Consider the following 27,986-nt stretch of genomic DNA (forward strand, 5'->3'; position numbering starts at 1 on the left):
CTGTCAGATACACGGTTGCTGTGCAATGCCGCGGCAGGCTCCTGTGAGGGGGATCTCGTGATACACACACGCGTATATACATATGTATATATGCAAGTGTATATGCGTACGTACAGAGTGTATATTATACATACCACACCGTTTGTCGAAGAGATGGTAGAAGCGAAAACCAGGATTAGGGTGTGGTGAACAAGCTCACTTATCTCGAGTAAAAAGTAACAGAGAGTATAAAAAGTTGATCGAAATAGAATGAATCTACATAAAATTATTGATACCTTCGCGGCTATATTCCAAGCGTGAAATCATAAATCAATGATGTAGGAGAAGTGATTTTTACGATGCTTTAATTATATTTATATGACATTTCATTATTAAATAAGTAATTAATATTTTATCATTAAATAAGTAATTAGTAGGTGATGCGTCATTATTTTTATTTAGTACTTACCGTTGCTGATATATTTTTTTACTATCAAAAAGAATTTGATAAGTTTTGTAGTTTATAGATTGCTGAAATATATAAAAGTAAGAGTTAGAAGAATTTATTACGAATCAAAATTTATTAAGGTAATTAGGAATTCAAAGAACAAGTCGCATTTTTACAAAATACAAGAGGGAAACGTTTAATATATATTTACACATGTGAACAATATTTATAACATTTCTGTTAAGATTGTTGTTGTGTATAGAGAGGAAAAGAGAGTACAATATATATGACTTAATAATCAAATTAAAATGAGATGTAAATATACAATATTAAAATTATTACACAATACTTTGGACGCAATCAGTTGTTTGCTCGAAACACGAGTGGTAATTATTATCGTGTTAATAACGAAAAGAAGTGGTTATTTGTCATCATTAGGAAATAATGTTCAGCTTTCCTTAAAAAATGTATAACCAAGATCCTCAGATACTAAAAAATAAAATTTTTTATTTGTATATAAATACATATTATATGCAAACCAATGACCAATTCTTTATTTGATAATCAAAAAGCACGCGCTTCTAACAACTGACAAATAAGTATTGCATATAGAATGATGTAATTTTATATATATATATATATATATATATATATATATATATATATATATATATATATAATACATAAACGCGCAATGAAATAAATCTTTTAGAACTGATTCAATGCAATGTATAAATTTAAGAACAAAATCGCAAAATTCTTCTTTTTTTAAATTTTAATTACTGCAATTTTATGCAAATACATTCATAATAAATATCAAACGCACTGACCGAAGAGCTCTGTAAAAAGATAAAACAAAAAAGCACATTGCGAGTTAGAAATATATGTGTGATAATAAATATAAAATCGGATAGGTATACATTATTTCTGAATGATAGATGTAATAAAATATTATTATGCGCGATATGATAATACAAAATTTGTGATTGTCAAAAATGCTAAAAATTTAGCAAATTATCATTGCAAAAATCCAACTTATATTAGAACCCATTCGATCAGATAGTTATAATCTTCTCTAAGACTTAATATTAACTTATTTTAATAAATGTATGTAAATAATTTTAATTCATTATTATTTATCAGTAAAAATGGCTAAGTTATGTAAGTGTGTGTAACGTAATTAGTTAATATTAAGATCATACAATTATTGTACTTGTTTATTCAATCCGTATATTTCAGATTTCCATTCTATCAGACTTGTATAAACGAGTTTTTAACTGATGTTAAAGAATCTGATGACGAATTGAATTACAAGTGATGTCGTAAATTAGAGTGAGATTATGCCAGTGGAATTAATCTTACAAATTATAGGAACAAAGTTCTTTTTATTTGAGAGATTATTATCTATTAACTCTAAAATAATTTTCAATACGCCAGGAATATAATAATATAAACTAAGATTAATTGTTTCTGTAGACACGACATAGTTCTTAAATTGTTTTTCATAATAATGCTAATTAATTCTGAGGAAATAATCTCATTCAAATCTAGTGCATTTATATTAGTGTTTATATATTTACTTATCTCATTATATTTCAAAAAATATCATTTATCGTACTCAAATGTTGACAACATCCAGTTCTGCTAGAAAATATTTCAATAATTGACTTTCCGTTGAAAAAAAAAATAATTTTAAGGAGCATATATTTTATAATGGGTTAATATCCATTTGTGCAAAAAAATGTTCTACCGTAGCAACATGGATGTCACACATGTAGACTTTCGACCCCGAGAACGACCAGATTTGCCGATACAGACGATTGATACGCGACTGTACTTTCAAAGTTAGCAAAGAAAAGCGTATACCTAGCGAATCTCGAAACACCAGTAACTACGATAATCTCTTAAATTTCCTGTGGGCAGACGGCGCGGCGCGGCTATCTTTAGCTATATTCTAAAAAGGGAATCTTTACAACCTGGGCGTAACAATAAGTGCAATTTTATATACAATAGTCTCTACCGCTTCTGGATTTGTTCAGTGTGGTGTCTGCGCTTTACAGCCTCGAAACCTTACAAGGTCTTACAATCCGTGCGGCCAAATCGACCAACGATTTTGATTATCCTCCTGCTGGGCGTACGCTGGGTAATTTTCTCACTGTATTACTGACGTAAATTGCGAGCGCGTGCGCGGTCGCTTTGTTTTTTTTTCTGCGAGAAGCTCGAGAACGGCATGAAATCTTCATGCGTGAAACAATAATCGTCTGTCCCGGGATCACTCCTCCTGTCAAACGTGGTCGCCCCAAACTGTCACTGTCTTGGCGCGATCGACTGAGGCTAGGTACGTGCCGTGCGGGTGCCAAGCTACCGCAGTTACTGCTGCCCTGTATACATTCAAATGACAATAATAAATTAGTAGACGCTGTTAAGTCTTACCTTATTCCTTTTAGCATAGTGAACAATAATTTCTTCATAGCAAAAATTCTCGAAATGGAAAGGAAATTACAAACTATTAAGCAGTTTATCAAGTATTAATACGCATATACATAGTACAGAATCATTACGTGCATAAATGGTAGTAAATTAGATTTTATCAAGATTCCTCTCAAATATTTTATTCTGATAAACATTCACTTTTATCCATCAAAATATCGATACATTAGAGAGTCAAGTTTCTCAATGGTATGTGTATAAAAAAAAAAAAACATTCGTGCTCATCGGAAACTTTGAAGAGAGAGGAAATTAAAAGTGGTGCTTAATACTGACGATATCGAATAGATGAGATAAACTGATAGGAATTTACCTATCAATATCGGACATAATAACTTGTATCTGAACAAAGTTATTTGAAAATAAATTCGTTTTGATGTCGTTCAAAAGTTAAAATAATTTCAAATATAATAAATAGTAATCGTGTTATTTACAGAGATGATGAGATTACTGATGGTACAAATTGGACAAAAATGAGCAAAAATGTGACATAGGGCAAAAACGACATTAATCTGTTTGGTTTACGATCAGACAAAAGTAATTTTAGGTAGATTATGTAAAGATTGTATTTTGAATGGATTGCAGAATTAGTTGTAATCGCGCTAAAATAGTTACAAACATTAACATCACAAAACTACATCAATCATATATGTATATGTATATTCAAATAAACGCAAAATTAACCTGTATTCTCAAATCAAAAAGTTCAAATAATTAATTTTTTAATTAGAATTTCAATAATATTTTATAATTACTTCTCTTAATTTTTTCGTTCTTTTTTTCTCCATTAGAAAATATTTACAGATTTATTAAATATGTCAAATATCTTAAATTCATAAAATATTATATATAATATATTCTCAATACATAAGTTATTATAAATAAAACTATAAGTTATTATGAATAAATATAAAAAAAATATATCATTTTAAATTCCTCGATAACGATTGTGACAATTCAATTGTAAATGAAATATAATGCGTGCAAAGCTATGGTTTTGATTAGCATAACCGATTATTACTGACGTCCGATGCCTTGCGCGTAGAGACAGATGAAAATAAGAAAAAGGAAGGAGAAGAAACTGTAAGCCAATGGACCGATTTGTGCAAGCGGATTTGCGTCCCGTGAATCGGTGTATAGAGCGGGAACGCGCTTTAAACAGCTACATCCAAAAGCTTTCAGAACCAGCTTTTTCCATTTTCGTCTCCTAACTTCTGTTTGGTGCGAATCTAATTTTCTTACGGCGATCCGGAATTATTTCGCGCGCCGCCGCTGCAGCTGCGCGTGAGAGTCTTTCAATTATTTCGCTATCCTTACGGAAGTACCTTATACCGCGTAAAAGGCAAACAGGAAAACGCCCGAGAATGTGTTGCACATATATAACGAATTCTGAGTCTCATGCAATTTACTATTTTTTGCCTCTTTTTCTAGGGACCATAAAAAAAATTAAATAGAAAATGGAAATCATAGCGAATAGCAAATAGGTCAAATATAAATATGATTCACGTAACGGCTGAACATATTACCACGTAGGAAAATCTACGATTGCTTAAATCGTTTCGTTAAAGATTCCATTTGAACGTGGCGGAACACAGTGTCGCGTAATTTTCTGGTCCGAGCGGCTTCGCTCGTGCAGCAAAAGGTCTATAAAACCTGAATTCCCGAGAGTGATTCGCAGAGCTTGACGGCAGAATCGTAAAAGGGTGTTTCTATGCGAGGACAAACGTGCTGAAAATGGTGCGTCTCTCCCCCGCCTTTCCACTCTCCGTCATCGACAATACTGTTAAGGAATCCTTCACAAACGGACCTAGTGAATATTTTGCGCGAGGTCAAAGGTCAAACCTATGGAGGGTTGGAATAGCACCTCGGAGGAAAGATATCAACTATAAAACTACGATTACGTTTTTTATGAGCAATCGTAAGAGCAAAAAAGAGTGGACGCGCGTGACAAGCCTGTTCAAACTATACGATTTAGAATGTAAAATGATGTATCAAGCAATACTTTCGTAATCAGCAATGTTTCGTTACTTTAATTCTTTGAATTTTAAAATATATTACCATTGCGAGATATTTTTTATCCGTTAAATATTTTTGTTTTTAGAGAAACAATGTCACAGTATATTGCAGTATGAAATAAAATTTTGCTCTTTACAAAAATTCGACAACTGCATTAAATAATACAATAAATCAGGATTCTAGAGAATTGTTACTCTAGAGAATTCCCGAACAGTTTGCTTATAATAATACTATGAATAGTATAGCGCGTTTAGTAAAATCATAGCATAACTAATAATCGAATTGAATGAATAACATTTGCATGTCCATACATATAATTATTCATGAAATTACGCGCCGACTGTTACTTTTGGTGAACCTAATCATATATGAATTCTTTATGAGAAACTGACCCGACAACTCGTATAATCCATACGTTGGTATTATATTGAAAGACAATGTGATATTGATTGTTGATAAATTGATTGTTGAAAGACAATCTGATATTCTATCACGATTATTTAATCAACATCATTGTAATGAGAGATACATGATAATTCATTGCTATTATTTGATAAACTTGCAGACTAAACATATCGTTTATCTAATTTTCAAAATATGTGCTATTACTAAATATTCAATAAATTTTAATTGCTTGTTATATTTTGTACGAATATATATAGGACGTTCGCACATATATGTACTTCCAGACATCTTTACATTTTACATTGCGATCTTGCGATTAATAGGAGCGTAAATCCTACGTAACTGAGCGTAGAATTTCCCTCGGTCTAGTAAAAGTAACCGAGCAAATTGCACTCGTGAAACAGAATCGTGTCATTTGATTGCAACATGCTAAATGGGAGGATCTAAGAATACGGCCAAGATGTAAAAAAAGGGCATATCACTCCGTCACAGTTTGACTGGCGCGTTTACTCTCACGCAAAGCTTGTTACCGTGAGGCAAGCGAGCTTATATCGCGGTGAAACAACAATATGGGGCAAGAAAAAGCGTTACCCCACGAGTGCGTCGCGACGACCGCCCGTCGAGCGAGTCGACCGCCGTCGCCGCCGCCCGCCGTCAACGCCGTCGGCATCGTCGTCGTCGGTCGTCGGTCGTCGGCGTCGTCGCTTAGCGGGGACGATATTTCTAAAAGCAGCGTGCTTCGTATCCTGGATACCTTTGCGAGTAGCAGCTACCTTCGTCGTGTATATTGCGAGCGTGATAAAGGAGACCTATCCGTTCTTGCCGAAGGAGCGTGGAGAAATAAGCTTTCGCCAACGATGCGCTTCCGCTCTCCTTCGCCACCCCTTTGCGTCTCTCTCCCTACCATTTCATTCCGCCCACTCATTTTTTTTCATCTAGCCGCAAAGCTAACGTGAGAAACGGAGAGAATAAGAGAGAAAGAGAGAGAGAGAGAGAGAAATATTTTTACAAAAGAAGGAAAGACAAGGAGAGAGAAAGAATGCGTAAGAGCATGAGAAAGTGAATAGGTTGCGTGCATCCATGATGGCAAGAGATTGACGGACGCTACGAGTCTTTGAAATGTACGCCGCGAAAACATTTTTGTCTGTCGTTCTTGCAAATGACAGAGTTAACGTATAAACGCCGGTAAAGCCTTTCGTACTTTGTCGACGCGAGAATACATGAAGGGAAAAACGAGAAGAGAAACTGAAAAGGGTTTGAAGAGCGAAACGTATCTGAGTGAGAGAAAAGTCGAGAAGGATAGAGCTATGAAAAGTGAGAGGAGACGAGAGAGAGAGAGAGAGAGAGAAGGGAAGAGATAAAGAGAAAGAGGGAGAGATGGAGCGCTTGTGGATTTTAGATTTTAACCCGGAGCGATGGATTATGCGAAGCGTAAGGATAGTGAGAGGACGTCGGGAGGAAGGGGCTGAGAGGCGGAAATACCACTTAACGAAAGAAAAGCGACGGAGAGGAAGGAAGAAACGTTGTCCGCACCACCGTAAGGATGCAGCTCGTTTGTCGTCAAGAGCGCAGGGGATAATTAAAATAATTATCCTTCATTGTGGATGCATAACGCCGGTCGGCAATAATTAGATCGCGGCGACTTACCGATAATGAAATCGGGATGAGATCTCTCGTACAATTTCGCGTACAAAAACGCAATCGTGACACGCAAAAAGGCAGACGGTGCGAGAAGCAGTGAAATAATTATCAATGGAACGTAAAAATCCTGATCTTTGTGATTAAGCGTAACGACATTTTCGAAATATCTGAACTAAATATTCAATACATTTTAATTGCTTGTTATATTTTGTACGAATATATATAGAACGTTGGCACAGAGTTTGACATATAATATGATAACTTTAATATTTTATTAATGTTGATAATATATGTACAATATATGAAATCTATAAAATATATCTATAAAATAATATAATAATATTATGTAATTATGACGCATATATAATATATTGTGTTATTACATTGTGTTATTAAAAGTTTAATCAAACATTGTTAATTAAAGTTTTCTTTAAAATTACGCTATCAAGTAATATATATATGTATATATACATGTATATGATATGCATAAACATTATAACAAATTATTTTACTTTACGTTTAGGCGGAGTTAGTCAATGTTTAATGTAAAACACATCGTAATGTAAACACATCTTTAGAATTATCGAAACTGGGATTGCGAACATGATCGTAAATGTTGCAGTTTGATAGGCCGATATCTGGATAATGTATTCTTTATCACGTCCGTATATATACTTTGTACATACTTGGTAATATATCTGTGTAAAATGATGAGTACCACCTGTTGACATAGCGACGACGTAGACTCCGAGTGATAAATTCCGTGTGGGAACAACAAAATGGGGATCTTAACGCACGTATGACGCGGGATATAATAATCAGCCGCATGAGAATGTAGCAGGTAGGCTTGGAGGGCTCGAGATTTTCATGCAGGGAGGCAAACAGGAGCGAGGGGGAAAAAGGCTGTTGTGTTTGGAGGGATAAAACACGATGCAACGGGGAATTCCGCACGTTAATCCATCACTTACGAACTCGCGCTGGCAAAAAATGCCGCGAATGCGAGATGAGATAATTTTGCTTTGCACATGAAAAACGTAAGAGCTTTGCGCAACAGCGTTATGGTAAAGTAAAAACGGAAAATTTTATAAAATCACACGCTTAATTACGGTTGTAACCAGGAAAGGGATTAATAATCTAAAATTGTATTTAAAATTTCTGTACTATAGAAAACAATTGAAATGCAAATTCACAAATGCAACGCGCAATAAGTAAAGACCTAATGCATGCGATACGATACGCGATACAAAAAAAGAGGCAGAATGCTAAATGCTATATTCTTATAAATAAATAATAAAGAGGCAATATATTGTTTTATTATCAAAAGCAGCTTTCTATTACGTTATTATTACTCAATGTTTATTCACTTTGCCGAACTTACGATATGAAAAATTAATGGTTTATTAAACCATTAAATTACAAACGTATTATTGCCCGGCTACAATACTGGGCGGGATTATAAACTATATTAACCGCGTAAAATTTCCTCTTTTTTTCATCTTTGTTTTTCAATCATAAATACGCAACCGTGTAGCTGTAGAAAAAACGCAGCGAAAACGAAGTCACGTAGTTTCAAAGCGTTTGGCTTTATAAGACGCGCCAATCTCGCCTAATTATCCAAATGATCGTGAATCTACGTCATTAATCTACATGATCGCGAATACTCGTTCGACCGCGAACAGTGGCGCTTAATGGCGCACTCATTGGCGAGGTACAGCGATTCGTAATACGAGAACGAGAAGAGGAACGGCGAACGAGCGACAATATAGGCGACGATTAGATCGACGTTATTCTCATGGCAAATGACGCGAAACGACGACGACGGCGACGGCGACGGCGACGGCGACGGCGACGGCGACGGCGGCAGCAACGGCGAATGTAACTGCAGTTAAAGACTTTACGTTCGGTCACTGTCGCGGCCTTGTGGGAGCTAGCTCCTCGACAGCCTGGCTTTCGATGATTGCCAAGAACGCAGCATCGCGTGAAGAATGCCGGAAAGGCAGCGCGCAGCGGTGCATTAAACGTCATTAGCACTCGACGTCGCCTCATTGATATCACGAGAAATGTTACGGTACGCGGCCGTTGTGTTTTTAAACGTACGATAGAAACGGATATAAACAAAGATATTTACCGGACTCTGGCGTTTCCCACGTGTCCGTTTACTCTGCGATATAATAATCGCATGTCGAGACCACTCTCTTTTGTTAGATTTAGATTGTTGTTTTAGGTTCTCAGGTGCCGTTAGGTGCTTTACGTATATATTTTGAAATCATTAGAGGGCTGAAATATTTCCTTCAACCTGTCTAACTTGTAATCCTTGTTCTAATTGGTGAATTTAATTTGCTGTTTTATGGTTACAATTATTGATCGAATCAAATTCCTTGTTTTCAGAATTATCCTTTTGCGTGTTAAAGTTATAATAAATTGTTTCAATTCGCGTCATGCGCCGACACATACGTAAATAGATATTTCAAAAAACCATAACAATACTGGATTGACTAGTCGTATAATTGGCCATTGATGAACGCTATATATTCAGTCATAAATTTTAGGTGCACTGCCTAGCACAGGTAAAGCATGAAAACAACGTAAAATTTCAGAAGAAGCCGTAGCGTAATCGAATCCAGCGACAAATGGATTTATAATTGGTTGAAACGTGTGAAAGTTACGAAAAAAATTAGTTCCCATAAATTTTGCTGACATATTTGAATACGTGTACGTAGTTTCCAAAATCAAATTTAATGAGCTAAGAACAGTTATCGCAAATGCACTATATAATCCTCCCGAAGTCTCTTCTATTAATTGATATTATAAAAAATGCAATGTTACTCGAGCTGTATATACATATGCTAATATTATTTAATGTTATAAAATGTCAAATGTATTAATTTATGGATGAAAACGTTTTATATTTATTACATTTGAATAAATCTGTTAATATTTTATTTTTATTAATAAATGATAAGTATAAATTATGTTAATATACACGCATATACACATAGATTGAAAATAATTACGTTTGATAAATAAAAATTTATAATATTCTCTTTACGACAACAAGTAAAAATATTTATTTATAACATTTCATTATTGGATCGTACTTTCAAAGAAATTGCAGAAACATGATTAACGAAATACAAAACTGTAGTTGCGAAGAAAATGTAAAGTAGTTACGTCGTAAAATTATCTGACGGAAGTTTCTCCATTTAATACGTGTTCGTCGAGCGTTTCCAATTCATGTTTGACGTTCGACATCTTTGGAGAAGCATTCAAAAGCAGCGACTGTAGTGACACTAGCGAAATTCTCGGTAGTGCATCGTTCTAAGTTTGTATCCGTCATGTCTTGGTCCTAACTTCACTTTCACCCACAAAGTGAGGTACATGAATGCGCAATAGTTTAAACACTAGCGTTCTGGACTCTGTGAATAACTATTGCTATACGCTTTAACTCGCTCAAGTTCGTATTCTATTTCTATACACATTAGCAATTTGTGTTAACTTTGCATGTCGCTCTTGATAAGTTTTACTCTAATGAAGCAAAAGTAATACAATGTACCTCGCTTAACTGAAACTTATTGAAACTTACACGCATGCAGAAATAGAACATTACCATATATTGAAAAAAAAATTCGAATATTATGTAACAGCACTCTGTACTAACAAGCTAAATAATAATTCATGATGACGATTTCTATATTTCAATTTCTATTATTTTTACGAAAATTTTTTTTGATAAAATAATAGGAAAAAATTTTAACATAAATCTAAAAAATTCTAAAAGAAATGTATTACTAAAATGTAACTCCTCTCTCATTGAAATTTAATATTGTAACAGAATTATTAATGAAGAGTGAATAGTGATGAAACCATTATGCTTTTATATAAAATCATTTTATATAATATCAAAAATATGTATAAGGAGATGAGATTATTAAGTGATAATTACTATTTTCATTTGAACATCGATCCTCTTGAATGAAAAGTCCACTCGTATCTATACTTGCGTAATGAACAGCTCTATTTATTTCATTAATGTTTAAACGTTACATTGTGCATCAAGTGCTCCAATTTAATTCAAAGTGCTACAAAATAATACTACAGAGTAATAAGACACTTCATTACTTCTAGTGAGGGCAAATTGCTTCTCTAATATTTCTCTTTAATAATATATACGATATTTATTTTACATAATATTAATATGATACATATTGAATATTTCTTGAATATTTCATATGCAAATGTTATAACAAATTTTCAATAAAATTTATAAATATCCAATAACAATTATACAAATCTAAGTATTTATTTGTTTGTTATTGTACAAATATAAGTATTTGTAAAAAGTTGGAAAGAGAAACTTCTTGGTTAACAGATTAAAGCATCACTTATCAGCATTAATCTTGGGAGTTTGAAAGATTTCAAATTTCGAGTTTTAAATAATTACGGAGTACAATAGCGTCACTACAAAAAAAAGAGTAGCTTCCGACACCTATCGCGTGAGCCGAACAGTGTTTGTGTATAATATCACGTCGCTTGCACGTCTTAAATCGCGTGTGGCCTAAAGAGCGTAATCTTGCCGTTAAACGTTGAAAATGATGTGGCTAATAAGGCAAATTATCTAAAAAATTAAAGCTTGGGCGCTAGTTAAAATATTTGCATCATTAAAATTCGTACGAAATTGGATGTTCGCTTACAGATAAAATTGTTTCTGACGCGCCATACGCAAACAAAAATAACAATATCGTAAAATTTCAGAGGGATAATATCACCGTACCAGTATCGCGTAATATTTTTCGAGATAACGTAAAACTCATGCATATAATCTAACATTACTTTTCATTTAACGAATTATTTATTTAAACAACATAGATATATGTAATTATTATACACATATATTCGTAATAGCTTCCTCGCCGTGATAAATTCGCGAATAAATGTTTGTAATGGTTACATCTCTCGAGGAAATTATATGAAACTAAAAATTTTAAAATATTCATTCGAAGCAAATTATTTTTTTACAGACACAAATAATACTATTTTAACGAGTTAGATTGAGTGAAATAAATCATCGAGCTCATAAAATCATAAAATTATGCCATATTGAAATTTTGCCAATTTTCATCCAATATTTCATATTCAGACATATACAACTGCTTCATTGCAAAAAAGTAAGTTAATACAACTGTAAATTTTGAAATAATATAAAAATATTCCATTGTCCAAGTTTTATATAAAATAAAGCATTAATACTTTTAGATAACAATAAATCTACATATGTATGCATACGTGTTATCACAATCATAAAATAATGTTTACAGTTATATTGCAAAAGAGTCAATGTTGAAAGACGTGAAAAAGTAAATAATAAATAAATATATAAAAAATAATTGCACGACGTCAAATGACAAGAGACGGAAAAAAAAGATTTCAAGACGCAATAAAGAAATACACGACACGAACCAATTACAAAATTATACGCCAGAAGGCTATATGCAATAATGCCTTTTTTTTTTTCTTTTTGAATAATCAACGTGGCACACGCTAATACATAATATAGCTTGTTTTTCCTAACATCCACGTTCGCTTACTGTAAGCTAAAACTTGTTTATTTCATGGCAATTATAATATTATTTCGTAGAGCGATTCCATCGACCAATTTAGCAGGATAGTATGCGTGCTCATAATGGACACGTCGATGGATACGCGGAATTTATTAAGTATTAATATAGGCGGACTTCTTCGAAGGGGTACAACGCCGCGACGTCGCCGACTATGGCCAAGCGATGGATAATCCACGATAAGAGAGACTCGAAAATATTTATAGTTTACAAAAAAAATTCTTATTTACTGTTGGGCATTGATCGCATAAATTTGAAACAATGGCTAGAATTCTTTTAATTGCATCGGATTAATTGTATGCGTGCCGTCCCAGATAATACATATACGTTTAAAATCGTTATTTGCTATCTCTCATCGATAGGCTTCGCACAAACGTAGTGAGAGTTACATCGTTACATATACGAGTGGTAAATGATCAATTGCGCGGGAATTATACGTGTCACCGCATTCGCCGCGTTTGATTACAATCTCATCGTAGAGTCGCCACTAACAAAGCTTCCCGATTATCCGCATACTAATTCAGAAAGAAAATAAAGTCCACCACTATTTGATAGGATATAAAACAAAAAGATTTTTTACACTTCGGCTTTTTACTAAATCAATTATCTTGGATAGAAAATGTGTGATCAAGCTGTTAATTAATTTGTCAATCAAATAATTTATTTAAAATTTTTTCTAAATAATAGTGATTCTTAATAGGAATGTATTGTTAAATGCAAAATATTAGTAAAAAAGCTTTCAATTTGTGTAAAGCACACACACACACACACACACACATATTCTCTCTCTCTCTCTCTCTCTCTCTCTCTCTCTCTCTCACTCTCTCTTTCTTTTTTTTTCTCTTTCTTTATATTTAGCATTACATTGCATTTGTTTGATTATTATCTCAAATGTTACATTTAACGCAAGCTTATATAACATTTTAGAATTGTATAGCCCATTTAGCGCTACATATGCGATGAGATAATGGGATGTAGAGTGTTATCTGAGCTTTCAATAATGTGGCAAGCAATACCTCAACAATGGTTTATTATACAAAGCTTCCGATAGATGTATAGTATACCGAGATACATTTCACGAGTCTTACACAAGTTAATTTGTGATGAATAGATGATTATTTCTTTTTATTTTTACCGTAATTTTTTATCGTAATTTATGCTATCTATATGATTGTCGATGAAATATTAGTTGAAATCTTTGAAGCATCCTTTAGTACAAAGTTTCATAATATCCGAAATATTGTTGTCAATGCTATCAAAAATTTTGAAAAGAATTGATTCCTTGTTACACAGAATCGATGACAATTCAGCTGTCATTGCGGTTGGTCTTGTGCGATAAATGTCTAAATTAAAATATTTAAATCGCATCCTCCTGATTGTATTTTGCGATAACGTAAAAAAAAAATTTATATTTCCAATTTGATGGAAAGCTTTTATCAACTGGCCATTGACGGTGAGATGCTATGTCGCGAGAAAAGAAAAAGAAACGGAGGGATGGGAATGGGTGGTGGTGGTGGTGATGGTCGTGGGGATGAGAGACTCGACGTGTATATCCGTACCAACCACCGACCGGCTGGCACCGGTGCGCGGAGAGGGCGGCCGTTGGAATGGGAAAAACAGATAAAGATACCTCGGCACCGGTCGGCTCCCGAAGACACGACGAAGATAAATGACACAATATCGTGCTGGACCCAGCCGATCATTGCCGTAGAAGCGAAATCGAGTTAAGCGAGAAGAGAGCATCGCAGGACGATTGATCTCTCGCGATGGTTCGTTACGTCGAATTACGATAGCGACAATGAAAATTGGACCGATCTTCATCAAGAGAGAGAGAGAGAGAGAGAGAGAGAGAGAGAGAGAGAGAGAGAGAGAGAGAGAGAGAGAGAGAGAGAGAGAGAGAGAGAGAGAGAGAGAGAGAGAGAGAGAGAGAGAGAGAGAGAGAGAGAGAGAGAGAGAGAGAGAGAGAGAGAGAGAGAGAGAGAGAGAGAGAGAGAGAGAGAGAGAGAGAGAGAGAGAGAGAGAGAGAGAGAGAGAGAGAGAGAGAGAGAGAGAGAGAGAGAGAGAGAGAGAGAGAGAGAGAGAGAGAGAGAGAGAGAGAGAGAGAGAGAGAGAGAGAGAGAGAGAGAGAGAGAGAGAGAGAGAGAGAGAGAGAGAGAGAGAGAGAGAGAGAGAGATTGTTTCCTTGAATCCCATCTCGCGTGAGCGACGGTACACATTATACCTATGTCGATGGAAAGACGAAAAAGTGGATAATTTAATTCTTTTCGCTTGACATGTTTACTTCCGTTCTTTTACGCACTGCTTATTTCTATCTGGGAACAACGCTGAATTTTCATTACGCGTCTGTTCTATTCGTGGTAAAACGTACGCGAGCAAACTAACGTTTACATGTTAAACTTCGGGGTGGGTTGCGAGTTACTCGGGAAACAAATACATATGAAAAGTGCGCTGTAGTTACGGTGGATGTAAAATCATGCGAAAATAGAATCCCGGCCCCAGCGTGAGAATCGCGAAAAGAGAAGATCTAGACGCGGATCTAACGCGACAAGCGCGCGACACTCGAAGTTACGAGGATGTGCTTTAGGCATTAAAGGGATTACCTCGCAAAGCTGTGGCACGGCTGTAAAAACGCATGAAATATACTAATCGAGCTACTTTTCTAAAGGTTTTAGTTATGCTCTATAACCATCGTGGCAACCTCTCGTAAAATGCGAGGCAAAATCGCCATAAATGCACGCGTGACTGAAATATGGCGCAGTAATGTTTATGAGACGTTGTTACTTGTCAGTTACCACTGAGGAGAATAATGACCTCACCTCCACTGTTACCACACCCTGCTACACATTTATTTATCAATAACAAGCTTTACAAATCATGTGATCGCTATTCAATTGTGACATGATGGTGTTTATTAGTGCTGACACTATACAGAGGAAGATTTACGTTATTTCTTTTTGTAACTCTATAAAAATACAGTCTCAAACAAATGTCAACTTTCTAAAAAATTATGAAGGAAAGATGACAATTTTTATAAGCTATTAAGAATATATATATATATATATATACAGGGATGAGAATGTTACTTTTAATAAGTAACTAGTTACCGTTATCGTTACTTTTTTAATGTTAAAACAAGATCAAAAATTAAATAAAAATTATACTTTTGTAATATCTTTTATTAAAAAAAATTAATAAAATATCAATAAATTAAAAAAATTTTTTATTTTAAAGTAATACCATAAATCAGAGATGCGCAATTGACGGCCCGTAAGGCTTTTCAATCCGGTCCGCGACGTTCAAGCTGGACCCACAAAAAAAAATGAAAAATAACTGAATTATTAGTGCATAGGTGCATAGATGGAAGAGCAAAAAAAAACTTTTTCATTTAGCTGCTATGACCGACGGAATAATTTCAAATTTTGCATTTGGCTCGCCGTAAAATTTAGTTGCGCACCCCTGCTATAAGTAATAAGGAAAAAATTTTAAAACACTCAAAGTATAAATTAAAAAATTTTGGTTTGCATTAAATTTATAACTGTAGTCAAATACACGATATATTTTTTGTACTCTTATAATTATGGTCCGTATTTGGAACGCGTTTACAAAAATGTTAGCGCGTTCTAAATATGAACCTATATGAATATCTGTTAATAATTGAAGATTAAATATACGAAAATAGAAAATATAATATGTTATAAATAGGTTTCATATATGAAAAAAATAACGATAAAAGTAACTATTAAATTCGTTACCGTTACTAAAAAATGTAACTACGTTACAGTAACGCGTTACTTTCCAACCCTGTATATATTATACATATATCAAATTGATGACTCATTATTTATAATTCGCGCGTAACTAATATCTCTTTTTAGCACAATTTAAAATGCAATATATAAGTAGTAATCGCGATAGAATGAGACGAGATGAGCAGAAAATATCTCGCGGCTATACATTTATCCGCTCCTTTACGGAAAAGTTTCGAATACGAATATAATGAGGTCACTGATTCCGTAATGCGCTGAATCGAAAATTCTTTAACGAAACTGCACTTTAATCTTAAAGACCACCGCCCTCCACCGCCGCAGTATCCCAATTCCTCTCTCTCTCTCTCTCTCTCTCTCTCTGCCTTCCTAATTACCTGTTCTGCTATAATCGCGAAACACTATTTATTCGTCGGGCAAGATCCTCGTCGGGGATCGCGCAGTAAATTCCCGCCTTCCGACGTGTGTACCAGCGGATTCTGCCGGTTGATTGCAAATTAGAACACGAACGGGCGCGTAAGCTTATCGAGCAATACGAATGCACATCCGAGTCTAAGTGCTCACCAGAAGGAAGTTATGCCCTTCGATATGGAGCAATATCGAATAAACGGTGTAGTGAGTTTATTGATGCGTGCAAAGCTATATTTTTATGTACTTAAGTATATCATAACGAAAATTATGCGAGAAAATAAAAATAAAATATGAAATAATTAGTTGCTTCAAAAATATAAAATAAATCAGTGATGTGTATGTGCTCATACAAAATTAAATGTGAAATTTACATAAAATTTACATTCATCTTTTTGATTAATATTTTTTATTATTAAACGGGATTTTATTAAAACTTTGAAAATTGAAAATTTTATTAACAAATATCTCTATTACATGTTAGCTACTCATCTATCGTTGAAAAAATACAATAACTTTGTGATATCGTGTACAAATAAATATTTTTTTAATAATAATGTATAAGTAATAATTTTTTTGTATATTATTTTATATTCTATAAAAAGTAATGAGAGACTACAATATTATCAGTGGATATAATTATTTTAAGACGTTTTACTATTTTTACCTTTACGATAGGCTAATACTACTAATATCAGATTACATATAGTGGTAGAGTAAGAAAAAAGTTTAAAGCAAAGCTGAAACATAATAAAAAAGAAATGTTTACAAATATGGTCTGTTTTGTGTTAATAAATAGACCCCCTTACAACAAGTGTCTTCTTTACATTTATAATTTTACACGCAATATCTGTTTTATAAAACATTTCATTATTCCTCAAGTTCGTGATATTTATCGCGGCTTTGCGGCTTTTCGATCGTACAGCAGGAACCATAAAAACAAAAATTCTTTTACGATTATTACCTTAATTCGCACACTAGCGCGTTTCTAAAATAACATGTAAATTTAATAGCTCGTGTCATGACAGGTAGAGCTTAGAGCGCTACAAGAACCGCGCATTAAATACCTATGGAATCGTACAGCTTCTTGCGAAGCGTCGTAAGAGGACACGGACGGAGAAAAGAGGGTGAAAGGGCGAGGCGCTTATTAAGTTAGTCTCGGAGAATTCCTGAGCGAGCGCGTACGTACGAATTATACGATCTACCATCGTGCTATGGTACCAACAAAGTGGCGGCCGCCGCGAAGAGACGGAGGCGAAAACGAAGACGAAGTCACCGAAGACGAGACGAGACGAGACGAGACGAGACGAGACGAGACAAGACGACGACGACGACGACGACGACGACGACGATAGCGATGGCGACCGGGTACGAGAGCGAAGAGACGAAGGGGTGGGAAGCGAGGGGGCAGAGATTACGACGAAAGATGACGATGACCACGGATGAGCGGTCCGGTCAGGGTGAAAGTAATAACAGTGAAACACACGCGCGCACGCGTTGAAATCGCGCACACCGATGCCGAGCGACGTGTACGTGACTGGTGCTTAAGCCATTTTTCGATACGACCGGTACTTAGTTGCACGCCGGGCTTGAGCCGCCCGCTGGGCTCTCCCAGAGAAGCCACCACCAAAGATACCGCGTCCTTGAGAAACTCGAGGACGCCGAAGATGAGGGACGGTCGATCGCCGCGATGACAGAGAAGCACGCGGAGAGAAAGATAATTGGAACGATAATTGTAGAAATTGGATGTTTACGATCTCTCCCTCAGATTCGAAAACAATCGTCGGTGAGCTTCATATGGATGAAACAATACAATTAGAAACACAATCCGCCGCTTTTCTTTCGGAATTTACTTTCATTGCAGCCGCAGAGAACAATGACAATTTTGAAAGTATTTTTGTCTTATAATAAAATTGAAAAATAGATCCACTCACATATATAATTTAATAAATGAAAATTGATATATACATATATCTGGATAAAAAAAAATTTTTTAGAAATTGGTAAAACTTTCGATACTTCTCTAATGCAAAATATGAGAAACCATTATCAATCGTCTAAATTTGAAAATATATTAATGTTGGCGTATTCGCTGTCGTAATTATGAACTATTAAACCGTTTATGTTCGTAAACGTTCCAACATGAGCGTAATAACTAATTGCAGCTACCGATAGCAGGGAACGTGATAGTATGATTGGTACGAAGCACGATATGTTTCAATTGAGAATAATTAAACGTTATCGCCATTTAACGACCACGTAGGAATTATTTCTCGCCGATATCACGATTTTCATCCTTTTAATCTGACCGACAATGTTTTTTAGTCTATGGCCATTGATAAAGCATTAATGACAAATTGTTATTTCCTTCACAATTACATTAATATGCTAAAATAAACATAATTATATATCAATTCCACAAATTATACATACATATACATATATATATATATATATGTGTATACATTAAATTAAAATAAACAGCTTTCCGACAACAAATGTTGATGTTAAAATAATGTTAAATTTTTAAAATTGTGTTGATAAAATCTCTAACATAAAAAAGCTGACATTTTAATTGTTTACGAATTGTTAGCTATTATGAAGAGTTACATGAGATACCTGGAAATTGTTAACCGTGTTTGCTATTGTTTTACGAATAATATTATGTTTAACCATGCCTGCTTTGTAATAGTATAATTGACGTTTTTTAGTTTTCAAAACATATCGATTTTCTGCACCTCGACAGCAAAAACGATCCTTACACGCCCCCGCATTTCCCGTGAGATACCATACCACCGATTAACGCGTCCATCAACTACGTGGCTCGTGTAGGTGAAAGGGCGCTGAAAGCACGCGGACGAGATACGTTGCTGCCTACCTATGCTACTACTTTCATTTCTCGCTGCATCCGCGCCGCGGTTCTTTCTCTTTTCACGGATTTTCGTGTTCCCCCGAGAGGCGGTAAACGAGTCTTCGGTCATTCGGAGTGACATATTCAATGGCGAGAGTCGACGTAGATGCAGGCAAGAGTTGGAAGCATCTAGGGTGCCGTATAAATTCGCAATATCACAAAGTCTTCCGGCGATGTATAGATACGAGCGAATATGTGTACGTGAATATACAGCGCAAAAGTTGGAGCGGAAATCGGGTCACGTCGAAATATTTTCTTAGATCCCCTCTAGTCTCTCCCTGGTGCAAATTTTTTTTTGCAGTGTGCATGCTTGTACACGTGTATATATATATATATGTGTATGTGTATGTAATGTATGTATATATGTGGGTGTGTGCATACATGTGCTGCGTGTGGTGGACCAGAGGACCGAAGTACTTTAGGAACTTTTCGTGTCAGGTGGGTATGCAGAGCACTCGAAAGGTGCCTTCTAAAATTACGAGCGTTTTAGTGCTCTAGCGAGCGAATTTAAACGAGAAATTCGCATCCATCAAACGGGTCAAAACGTATTTTGTGATAAAAAATGGGACAGCGAGAAATAAATTATAACGACGATACACCAAAATAGAACGTGCGAAGGGCAACAGCGGGCTAACGGTATCGATTTTGTAACCGCAAATAAAGTCGCACGTTGGTGCGGTCGAGAAATGTCGTCGTACACATACACACACGCACACATACATACACACAAATGTGGTACCAGAATTACAAAAAAAATAACCTTTCGATCACCCCTGACCGTTCGTAGGATGACAATAGAAAATTAATAAAGCAATTGGACCATAAATTTAATTGTATACTTATACATGCAATAACTGCATGCATTTTAATATAATAATATATTATGAAGCAGATGCGAGTATAGATTATAAAGTAAAGAGACTGTAATAAAAAGATCACAATAAGATAAGATTTGCTTTATGAAGGTTTCGCGCAGCAGCTCCATCTTCAATATCTCGGATTAGTCTTTCGTATATATAAATCAATATTCGATATACTATAATATCGAGAACGTTATTTCACATTTTAATATACAAATTTTTTCGTCATTGGCAAACATACATTAAGTCATAAAAAATCTAATAGTTTTTTTTTTGGAATATCCATTTTATAATGGTCCGAACTTTAATATCGATATTGCACATTCCAATCTATATGAAAGAAAAGAATTGCGCGATTGTTTTATCTCTAGAGCAGAAATTAAATATTTGATCAAGAATATATAAATATGCAGAAATATGCATAAAAATAAACGATAAAGTTATCCCATACAGCACAAAAAGGTCAAGACATCTTAAGATGTTTGAAAGATAATAATACGCCATTTAGGGACATGCTACATAGGATATAACGTGGATACATTTGGCAAGTTAAATATTATAACATTAATAAACCGAATGTGAAAATATTTTTATGTTTTAACATTCAGCTGACATCCAATTATTATGTCTTCTTGTAAAGGATTATTGTATTATTGAATAGAAAAATATTTAACTTAATTTTTCCAACTTTAATTACGGATTAATGAATTAATAGGAAATCTTTACTTACGTATGTCCCTTTAGTATTGTTTCGATCATATTCGTCGCTATAGACCAGATAAAGACGGAACCGTCTGCGGAACCAACCGCTATGTACTGTCCGTCAGGACTGAAAGCAGCTCTTGTCCAATCGAATCCCACTTTGAAACCGTCGGCGCTGTAAAATAAAATAAAAATACAATGATTTACTACTTTTAATATTCTAGTCGCGTATACGATAAGTACACACACAACCCACCTGAACGACCCAACAATCTTCTTCATTCGTAGATCAATCAATTTCACCGTGTCATCCCTCACGCAACTCAAAAGGTAATTTGCGTCTGAAATCAAATAAATGCCTTTATGATCGTCTATGATTGAATAATATTTAAATTGTTTGCGTAAATGTTTGCGGAATTACAACTTTAGTCGAACAAATATTTCGTACATATCGGACATATTGTAATTATTCAATAAAGTGCATCTATGGAATGTAGCAATGCAACAATCTCTAGGCGCTAAAGTCTAGCACAGCGCAATAAACTTGTACGTGTTGTAGTTCATCGAAATAATCCGTTTTTTTGTAATAATCTTTTTTTATATCATATCGATTTGAAAAAGAATCTAATGCAAAAATATTTGGGCTCGTTCCAGAGTTTTCCAAATAACTGTATACTCAATAAACGACGAAAAATGACAGAGAGTGATATATTTGTTTAAGTGCGAAAATTAAAAATCAGGACAATACTATTTCATTTAAATTTATTGAATTTGCATTTTGGTGATATTAATGAAATGCAATAAAACAATACGTCTGTATGAAAAGCTCTTGAACAAAGTGCACTTGCACCTGATATAAGTGGTTAAGAGAATATTGCAGACTCGCGCACGAGCCAATTCATTCGCATCATTAGAATGTAACGATAAAAAGTAAAAACAAAATAGCATTGTTTGTGTAACGAAGCAGAATTCTCGAATATACAATGCCTTATGTGGCAGTTGTGAAATGCCAATTATCTTTTTCCGCATCATTAATTGTTGAACAAACAAGTACGTGTTACATAAATATCTTATAACAATATAAAATCTATCATTAATAAAAAAAGTAAAATTTTGATTTTCAATGTTTGAATTATTTATTATTTATTAAATTATGTCGTTCGTTTAATTTAATTTACTGAAATATAATAATTATAAACTTTACAAATGAAATCAAATGATTAAATTCTAATAGTCAAATGTAAAATTCTAATAAATATTTAAATTTTAAAATATGCCGTTTTTTTAATACTAATGAAAAATTATGTATACAAAAATCTATATTTTTGAAACTATGATATATTGGTTAGAAAAACATAAATAGAAATACAAATAAGTAATAATACAAAACATTATTAATCTAATTTAGTTAAAAATGTAATTCACGTTCTCTGCATAATAAAATAAGCATAATAATTTAAATAAAATATGATGTAATTTCCGATATTAACGCTTTCATGGCAATATTGGCGATATTTCTGTTAAATCGTATAAACGATTTAAATACCAATAATAAAAGAAAAAAGCCAGCTGTTTCTCTCCACATACATTTGACATACCTTAATCGATATTATAAAATGCACAAGCAATTTGTACATAGTTACATAATAAAGAATCAATATATTCTACTTCAATATTATTTACAGTGAACGTAATCTCGTATTACATTAATTACAGACAATTTGTATTAAATATCTTTACAGAATATGTAATATGTTACATATTTATTTCAATCTTGCTGATATTCGTTTAAATTCTGTAATAGAGTAAAAGTTAAAAAAATTGTTTTAAAGCATAAATATGTTCAATTAATATTTAATAAAATTTTTTATTGAGCTTGTTGGTGTTTTATATTTTTGTTGTAATTGTTTTTTTGCAATTATTTTCCCTTAATTTTGAGTACAATTAAAGTACAAACTTCATTTAATACAATAAATACTTACCGCGGGACAAATCTAAGGATGTAACTTTTCCTTCTAGTATGATGTCATTTGAACTGGATTCAGCTCTCGTATCCCAAAATCTGATTCTTTGATCAAAATGACCACTGATTATCGTTGAACCAGCACCGTCTGAAGTTACAAGATCATTGCAACTAGACCCAGCAAATTTTGTCTCTATACCTGCACAACATAAATTTTTTTTATTTTTAAAGGATGCATTACAGATAATTAGATTACATTTTCATCGTTCGATTATTTTGATACAATATATTTTATTAAACAGTAAGAGAGAGAGAAAGAGAAAAAGATTTTCTTAAAAAAAAAAAAAAATAATAATTTTTTTTTATTTAAATTAAAAGTCTCTTTTTCTTTTTAGAGATAATTTTATATATATGTTAAATGTATAAATTGTACAGATATTTCGTGGGCGTAGTTTCAATATATATATTGAAAAATAATCATCAACGAATACTGTAATAAATATCAATGATAAAATTTAGTATCTTTATATATATGTGATTATTATATAATTTAAATTATAATATTTTAAATAATAATTTATTATATAATAAAATAATAGTATATATTCATCATTTTTTTATTAATTATATTAAAATTATTTGTGTCTGATTATAAAAAAAATATCGGTGAATTTTTGTTCATACTAGATACAAATGTTTTAATGAGCAAACCTTCAGATGTAAAATTTGCCTTTCAAGAATAATAGCGTGATCGAATTAAATACATGCAGAAAGCTTTTTGCATTTAATTTGAGCATTCCACGGGAGTAATAGAATTACGTCCTCCCGAATTGCATATACGCGCTCCGACTTTAAGCGGAGCGAGTTAACAGTTGTATCGAATGTGAATCACGGCTGGTTTCCCCTTTCAAACTGTAGTTGTACCTAGCAGCAGCTCTCATCGATCTCTACGCTGAAATAAGCAGGATTTCAAACTTAATTTACGTCGGGAAATGACATTCGCGTCGCCATGTTTCCGCGAACCTCTTGGAAATCGCTAGCGCGCGACGCGGAAACGCCCGGCATCAAGACTGGAAACAGGATAAATTACGAGTTTTCCGCTTACGATCGTCTCTTACCCGCCCTTCTAGTCTACCTTTCCTTAACCTCGGCCTTTGTACGATTACGAATCCACGCGCCAGTTTCCAATTCTACTTTATCCTAGCTTCACGTTAAATCAAATGTGATTTACTGCTCGATCGATTAGTCCATTGAAGTTTCTACGGTGAAACGTCGAAGAACGGCTGGTGTCCACCGTGTCTATTCCGAAGGTGGTATTACGAGTTTCAATTACTTCACGACAGTGCAACATACTAGGATGTCTTCTTCATTCACAGACTTTATATGTTACAAGCGCGCGTATTCAATTACGATCGCGCGTTAAATTATCTTTTAATCGCGTCGCAGATTTCTGAATCAGTGAAAATGCAGTTATATTTAATTTTCATTGAAATTTTAAATATTTCATTTTGACAATTCTATGGAAAATTTTGATGACAATTTTGTTAATTATTTATTTTAACATCTGCAATATTCTTGTATCTATTTTATATGATAAGTCAAATAACATAATGGTTTTTTTTTTTTTTTTTTTTACGATCATTTATTTCAAGAAAATATATCAAATTCAATATATGTGATATAACTATATAACGCGGGTAATTTTCAAATTTTCAAATATATCATTATCCGAGATGCAATGTAATATATATATATATATTGCTTTTTTGACATTTCGTAAGCATTTTCTCCTTGTGGCATTGTTGTATATGCAGATAAAGATATATGTACAGCGATGTGATATTTGTGCGCGGTGTACACTCAATCCCCGTAGTTCGACATACAAGTTCTGCAGAAAGTACTTCACAAGCTTCAAACGCGGTGAGTAGGGCACTTCTCTGGAAGCAATAAAATTTCTTCCAAAGTGCATTCGTGCATAAAGAGAAATTTGTCGACAATTCCTACTTCACTTCAACATCGCACGGTTCACAACAGTCTTACTTCGCAACAAGTAACCGTACTGCACTGTATCCACACGCACAACGCACAACGCACTGTCTATCACGATTCAGTAAAATACCCGAGAGACGCATACGGCTAATAAACATCCATGTAAAATTATTAACATATAAACCATATCTCTCTTGTGTGAATGAGATATCGCGCGGTTAAATGCAACTTCTATTTTACTGGGCTCGGAATAATATGCGAATATTTCCATCTAATAACTTTAAATTTGAATTGTAATGATAATAATGACAAGACGGTAAAAAATGATTAGTCTAACTTAATCATTATTATGGAAATATTCTTACAATTACAAGAAAATGCTAATATTTTACTTATCTACTTAAACAATTTTTTTTTCTTTTTTTTAATGAAAATTTTCATGTAAAAAAATGACATTATAATTGTAGATAATAAAAATAATTCTTTCTGCAATTCTATTCTCTTTAATATGTAAGCGTTATATTTTAACATTTTTTTTTTCAATATTTAACATTCATTAATTTTAACATTTATTGTATTTTTACGATGATAATTTCGATTAATAACAGTATAAAGAAAAAAGATAAAATAATATGCAGAATAAATTATATTTTTTAAAAATATAGCTAGTTTATCATATACAACTTTAGTGTGTGTCATAAAATATAGGACGTCTCGTAATTTTATTGAAACGAACAATTTTATTTTTAGTTTAGCCTCTAGTGGTAATTTTGGGACGTCAATTTTTGCCACATGTCGCACAAAGTATATTCTCATCCATAATATAGTCTTTTATGTACTGGTCCTTAAGCCCAAATGTATTATTCAGATAAGTGCATAATATATATATGCTATTAACGTACATCTATCCCTCAAACGAGGCATAAAGGATTATCGGCTTTGCATGTAAGTCTTATTCAACAGTCAGCCATGATAAGAGCTTTCAGATAAGAGCTTCATGTTAATTTGCTTTTCCTCATGCTTTTCGCATTAATATGTATTCGTACTATGCATATTTACTTTATATACAGAGAGATGTCTGTTAAATTAAATATAATTATAAGTCGAGCGTACATATACCGAACAATCTTCCATTTATAAATTTTCAGCTATATTTTAGATTTAATTTTTAGAGAAAACTTAAGGAAATATCTTTTCGATAGTTTTTTTGTTAAATTACACTTCAATTATTTTGTAATTCCATTAAACATACATTAATAAAAATATAAGGAAGATTACTTGTTTCTGCGTACTTAATGTAATCAATATAAAGACGGTTAGAATAAAGATATATATAAAATATTTCAAAACACAATCTTGCGTATACTTAGTATATATGTTAAAGAAAAAAAAAATATTTTTAATAAGTGATAACGATTAATTTGTCGAAACGTTAGGGAACAGTTAATGCAATCTTTTCAGTCATCGGAACGAACGAAGGATGTTATTTCACATCGGTGCAGTGCGGTGCGGGATCCGTCTGTCCATAGCACCTGATTGTGTCCAGAAGAGAGTCGCTCGGGGCGTTCACGAAATTGCGCGACGTGGCGAGGTAGATAATAGCGCGATAGAAAACAGCTGATCCACTTTAAGCGTCCTTTTTGTCTTAAAGCGTCCGCGGGTAAACAATAATTCACGCTTAAACGCCCTTTCAGCGCCGCTTTTCCCATTGTGCGCACCTCGCGCGTTCAGAGATTTATTTGTGCGAAACTTTTGTAGAACCATCTCCCCTGCTCTGCCGGTCTTCCTTGATAGCGCGGTTTTCGCTATTTTGCTGTAGGATCACGGCTTACAACGAGAAACAAAAGCCGCGGCGAGGCTAAAACGGATGTCCTCGGAGTACCTGTGTATCCACGCAACACAGGTATCCGCGTGCGCACAATTAACTTAGACTCGGCTACTGGATGACCCGGCGAGACGACAGCTATAAATTACATGACGAAGTTAAGCCACAGGTTAATTACGTTCCACGCGCGCTCTGCGTTGTTATCTGCATTGCATAAAAAATAAGACAAATCCTCTCGCTCGTCCTTCGTAGTACACACGGTACACGGTACGTCCGCGGCGAAAAAGTTTTGTATTTATGTAGCAAGTTTGATGGGCCGGCCGCAAACTCAGTCGGGACAACGATTTGTGATGCCGCTCGACTTCTTACATTAATTATCGTTTCGCTACAACTCCGGTGCTGCATCACTTTACGCGACTTGATTTAAGGAGATACACTTTTCGAAATTGCGCTCTTCATGTTTCATAAGGGCCTGCATATCGCGAAGTAATACAGTTTTCTCGCCGTTTCCGTCCTAGGAAACTTTGTACTTTACGGTTCTTTACTTAATACGAGGGACATATAATTCTCAAATTTATGTCAAGGACAACTTAAGTATCATCAACTCGGTTTACATGCAATTGCATTATTAAAATAATTACAATAGTACTTAATATTGTGTATTTTATTTCTTAAAAATGTAGGCTAATATCAATAAAATGTATAAAATATATAAAAATATATCATGCATATAATTAAAATATGTAAAATGTAAAAAATGTATAAAAAACAAAGGTATAAACAAAGGCATAAAAAAAACGAGTCATTTTAAATATAACTGACATTTTATTCTGAAGCTAATAATCTGTCAGTTTATTGCAATAACCGCACATTTATCGAATTTATATCACTGAATGGATTTTTTTGTTTCAAGAGCATAAAATAATAGTAAATCAATACTAATCGATTTTTAAATTTGTATCGTCAGTACATC

The 27,986-nt window shown here is 33.9% G+C and overlaps 2 protein-coding genes across 9 annotated transcripts in view; one reads left to right on the forward strand and one right to left on the reverse strand.

The window, feature by feature from the left end:
• The window catches only part of Neo (ZP and PAN domain-containing protein neyo), a 287,267-nt gene that overhangs the window by 51,697 nt on the left and 207,584 nt on the right, over positions 1-27,986 (forward strand). The gene's annotated exons all lie outside the window — the stretch shown is intronic.
• The window catches only part of LOC140666136 (autophagy-related protein 16-1-like), a 199,117-nt gene continuing 172,252 nt past the window's right edge, over positions 1,122-27,986 (reverse strand). For both annotated transcript variants that reach the window (XM_072893008.1, XM_072893007.1), the window contains exons 3-6: positions 23,219-23,398; positions 21,493-21,577; positions 21,265-21,411; positions 1,122-2,808 (exon numbers count right to left, since the gene is read on the reverse strand). In XM_072893008.1, coding sequence (XP_072749109.1) covers positions 2,712-2,808; positions 21,265-21,411; positions 21,493-21,577; positions 23,219-23,398 — 509 coding nt within the window. In that variant the 3' untranslated portion in view covers positions 1,122-2,711. The remainder of the gene's footprint in view (positions 2,809-21,264; positions 21,412-21,492; positions 21,578-23,218; positions 23,399-27,986) is intronic.

This window comes from Anoplolepis gracilipes, chromosome 5 (assembly GCF_047496725.1).
Source record: "Anoplolepis gracilipes chromosome 5, ASM4749672v1, whole genome shotgun sequence".
NCBI classification, from domain to species: Eukaryota; Metazoa; Arthropoda; class Insecta; order Hymenoptera; family Formicidae; genus Anoplolepis; species Anoplolepis gracilipes.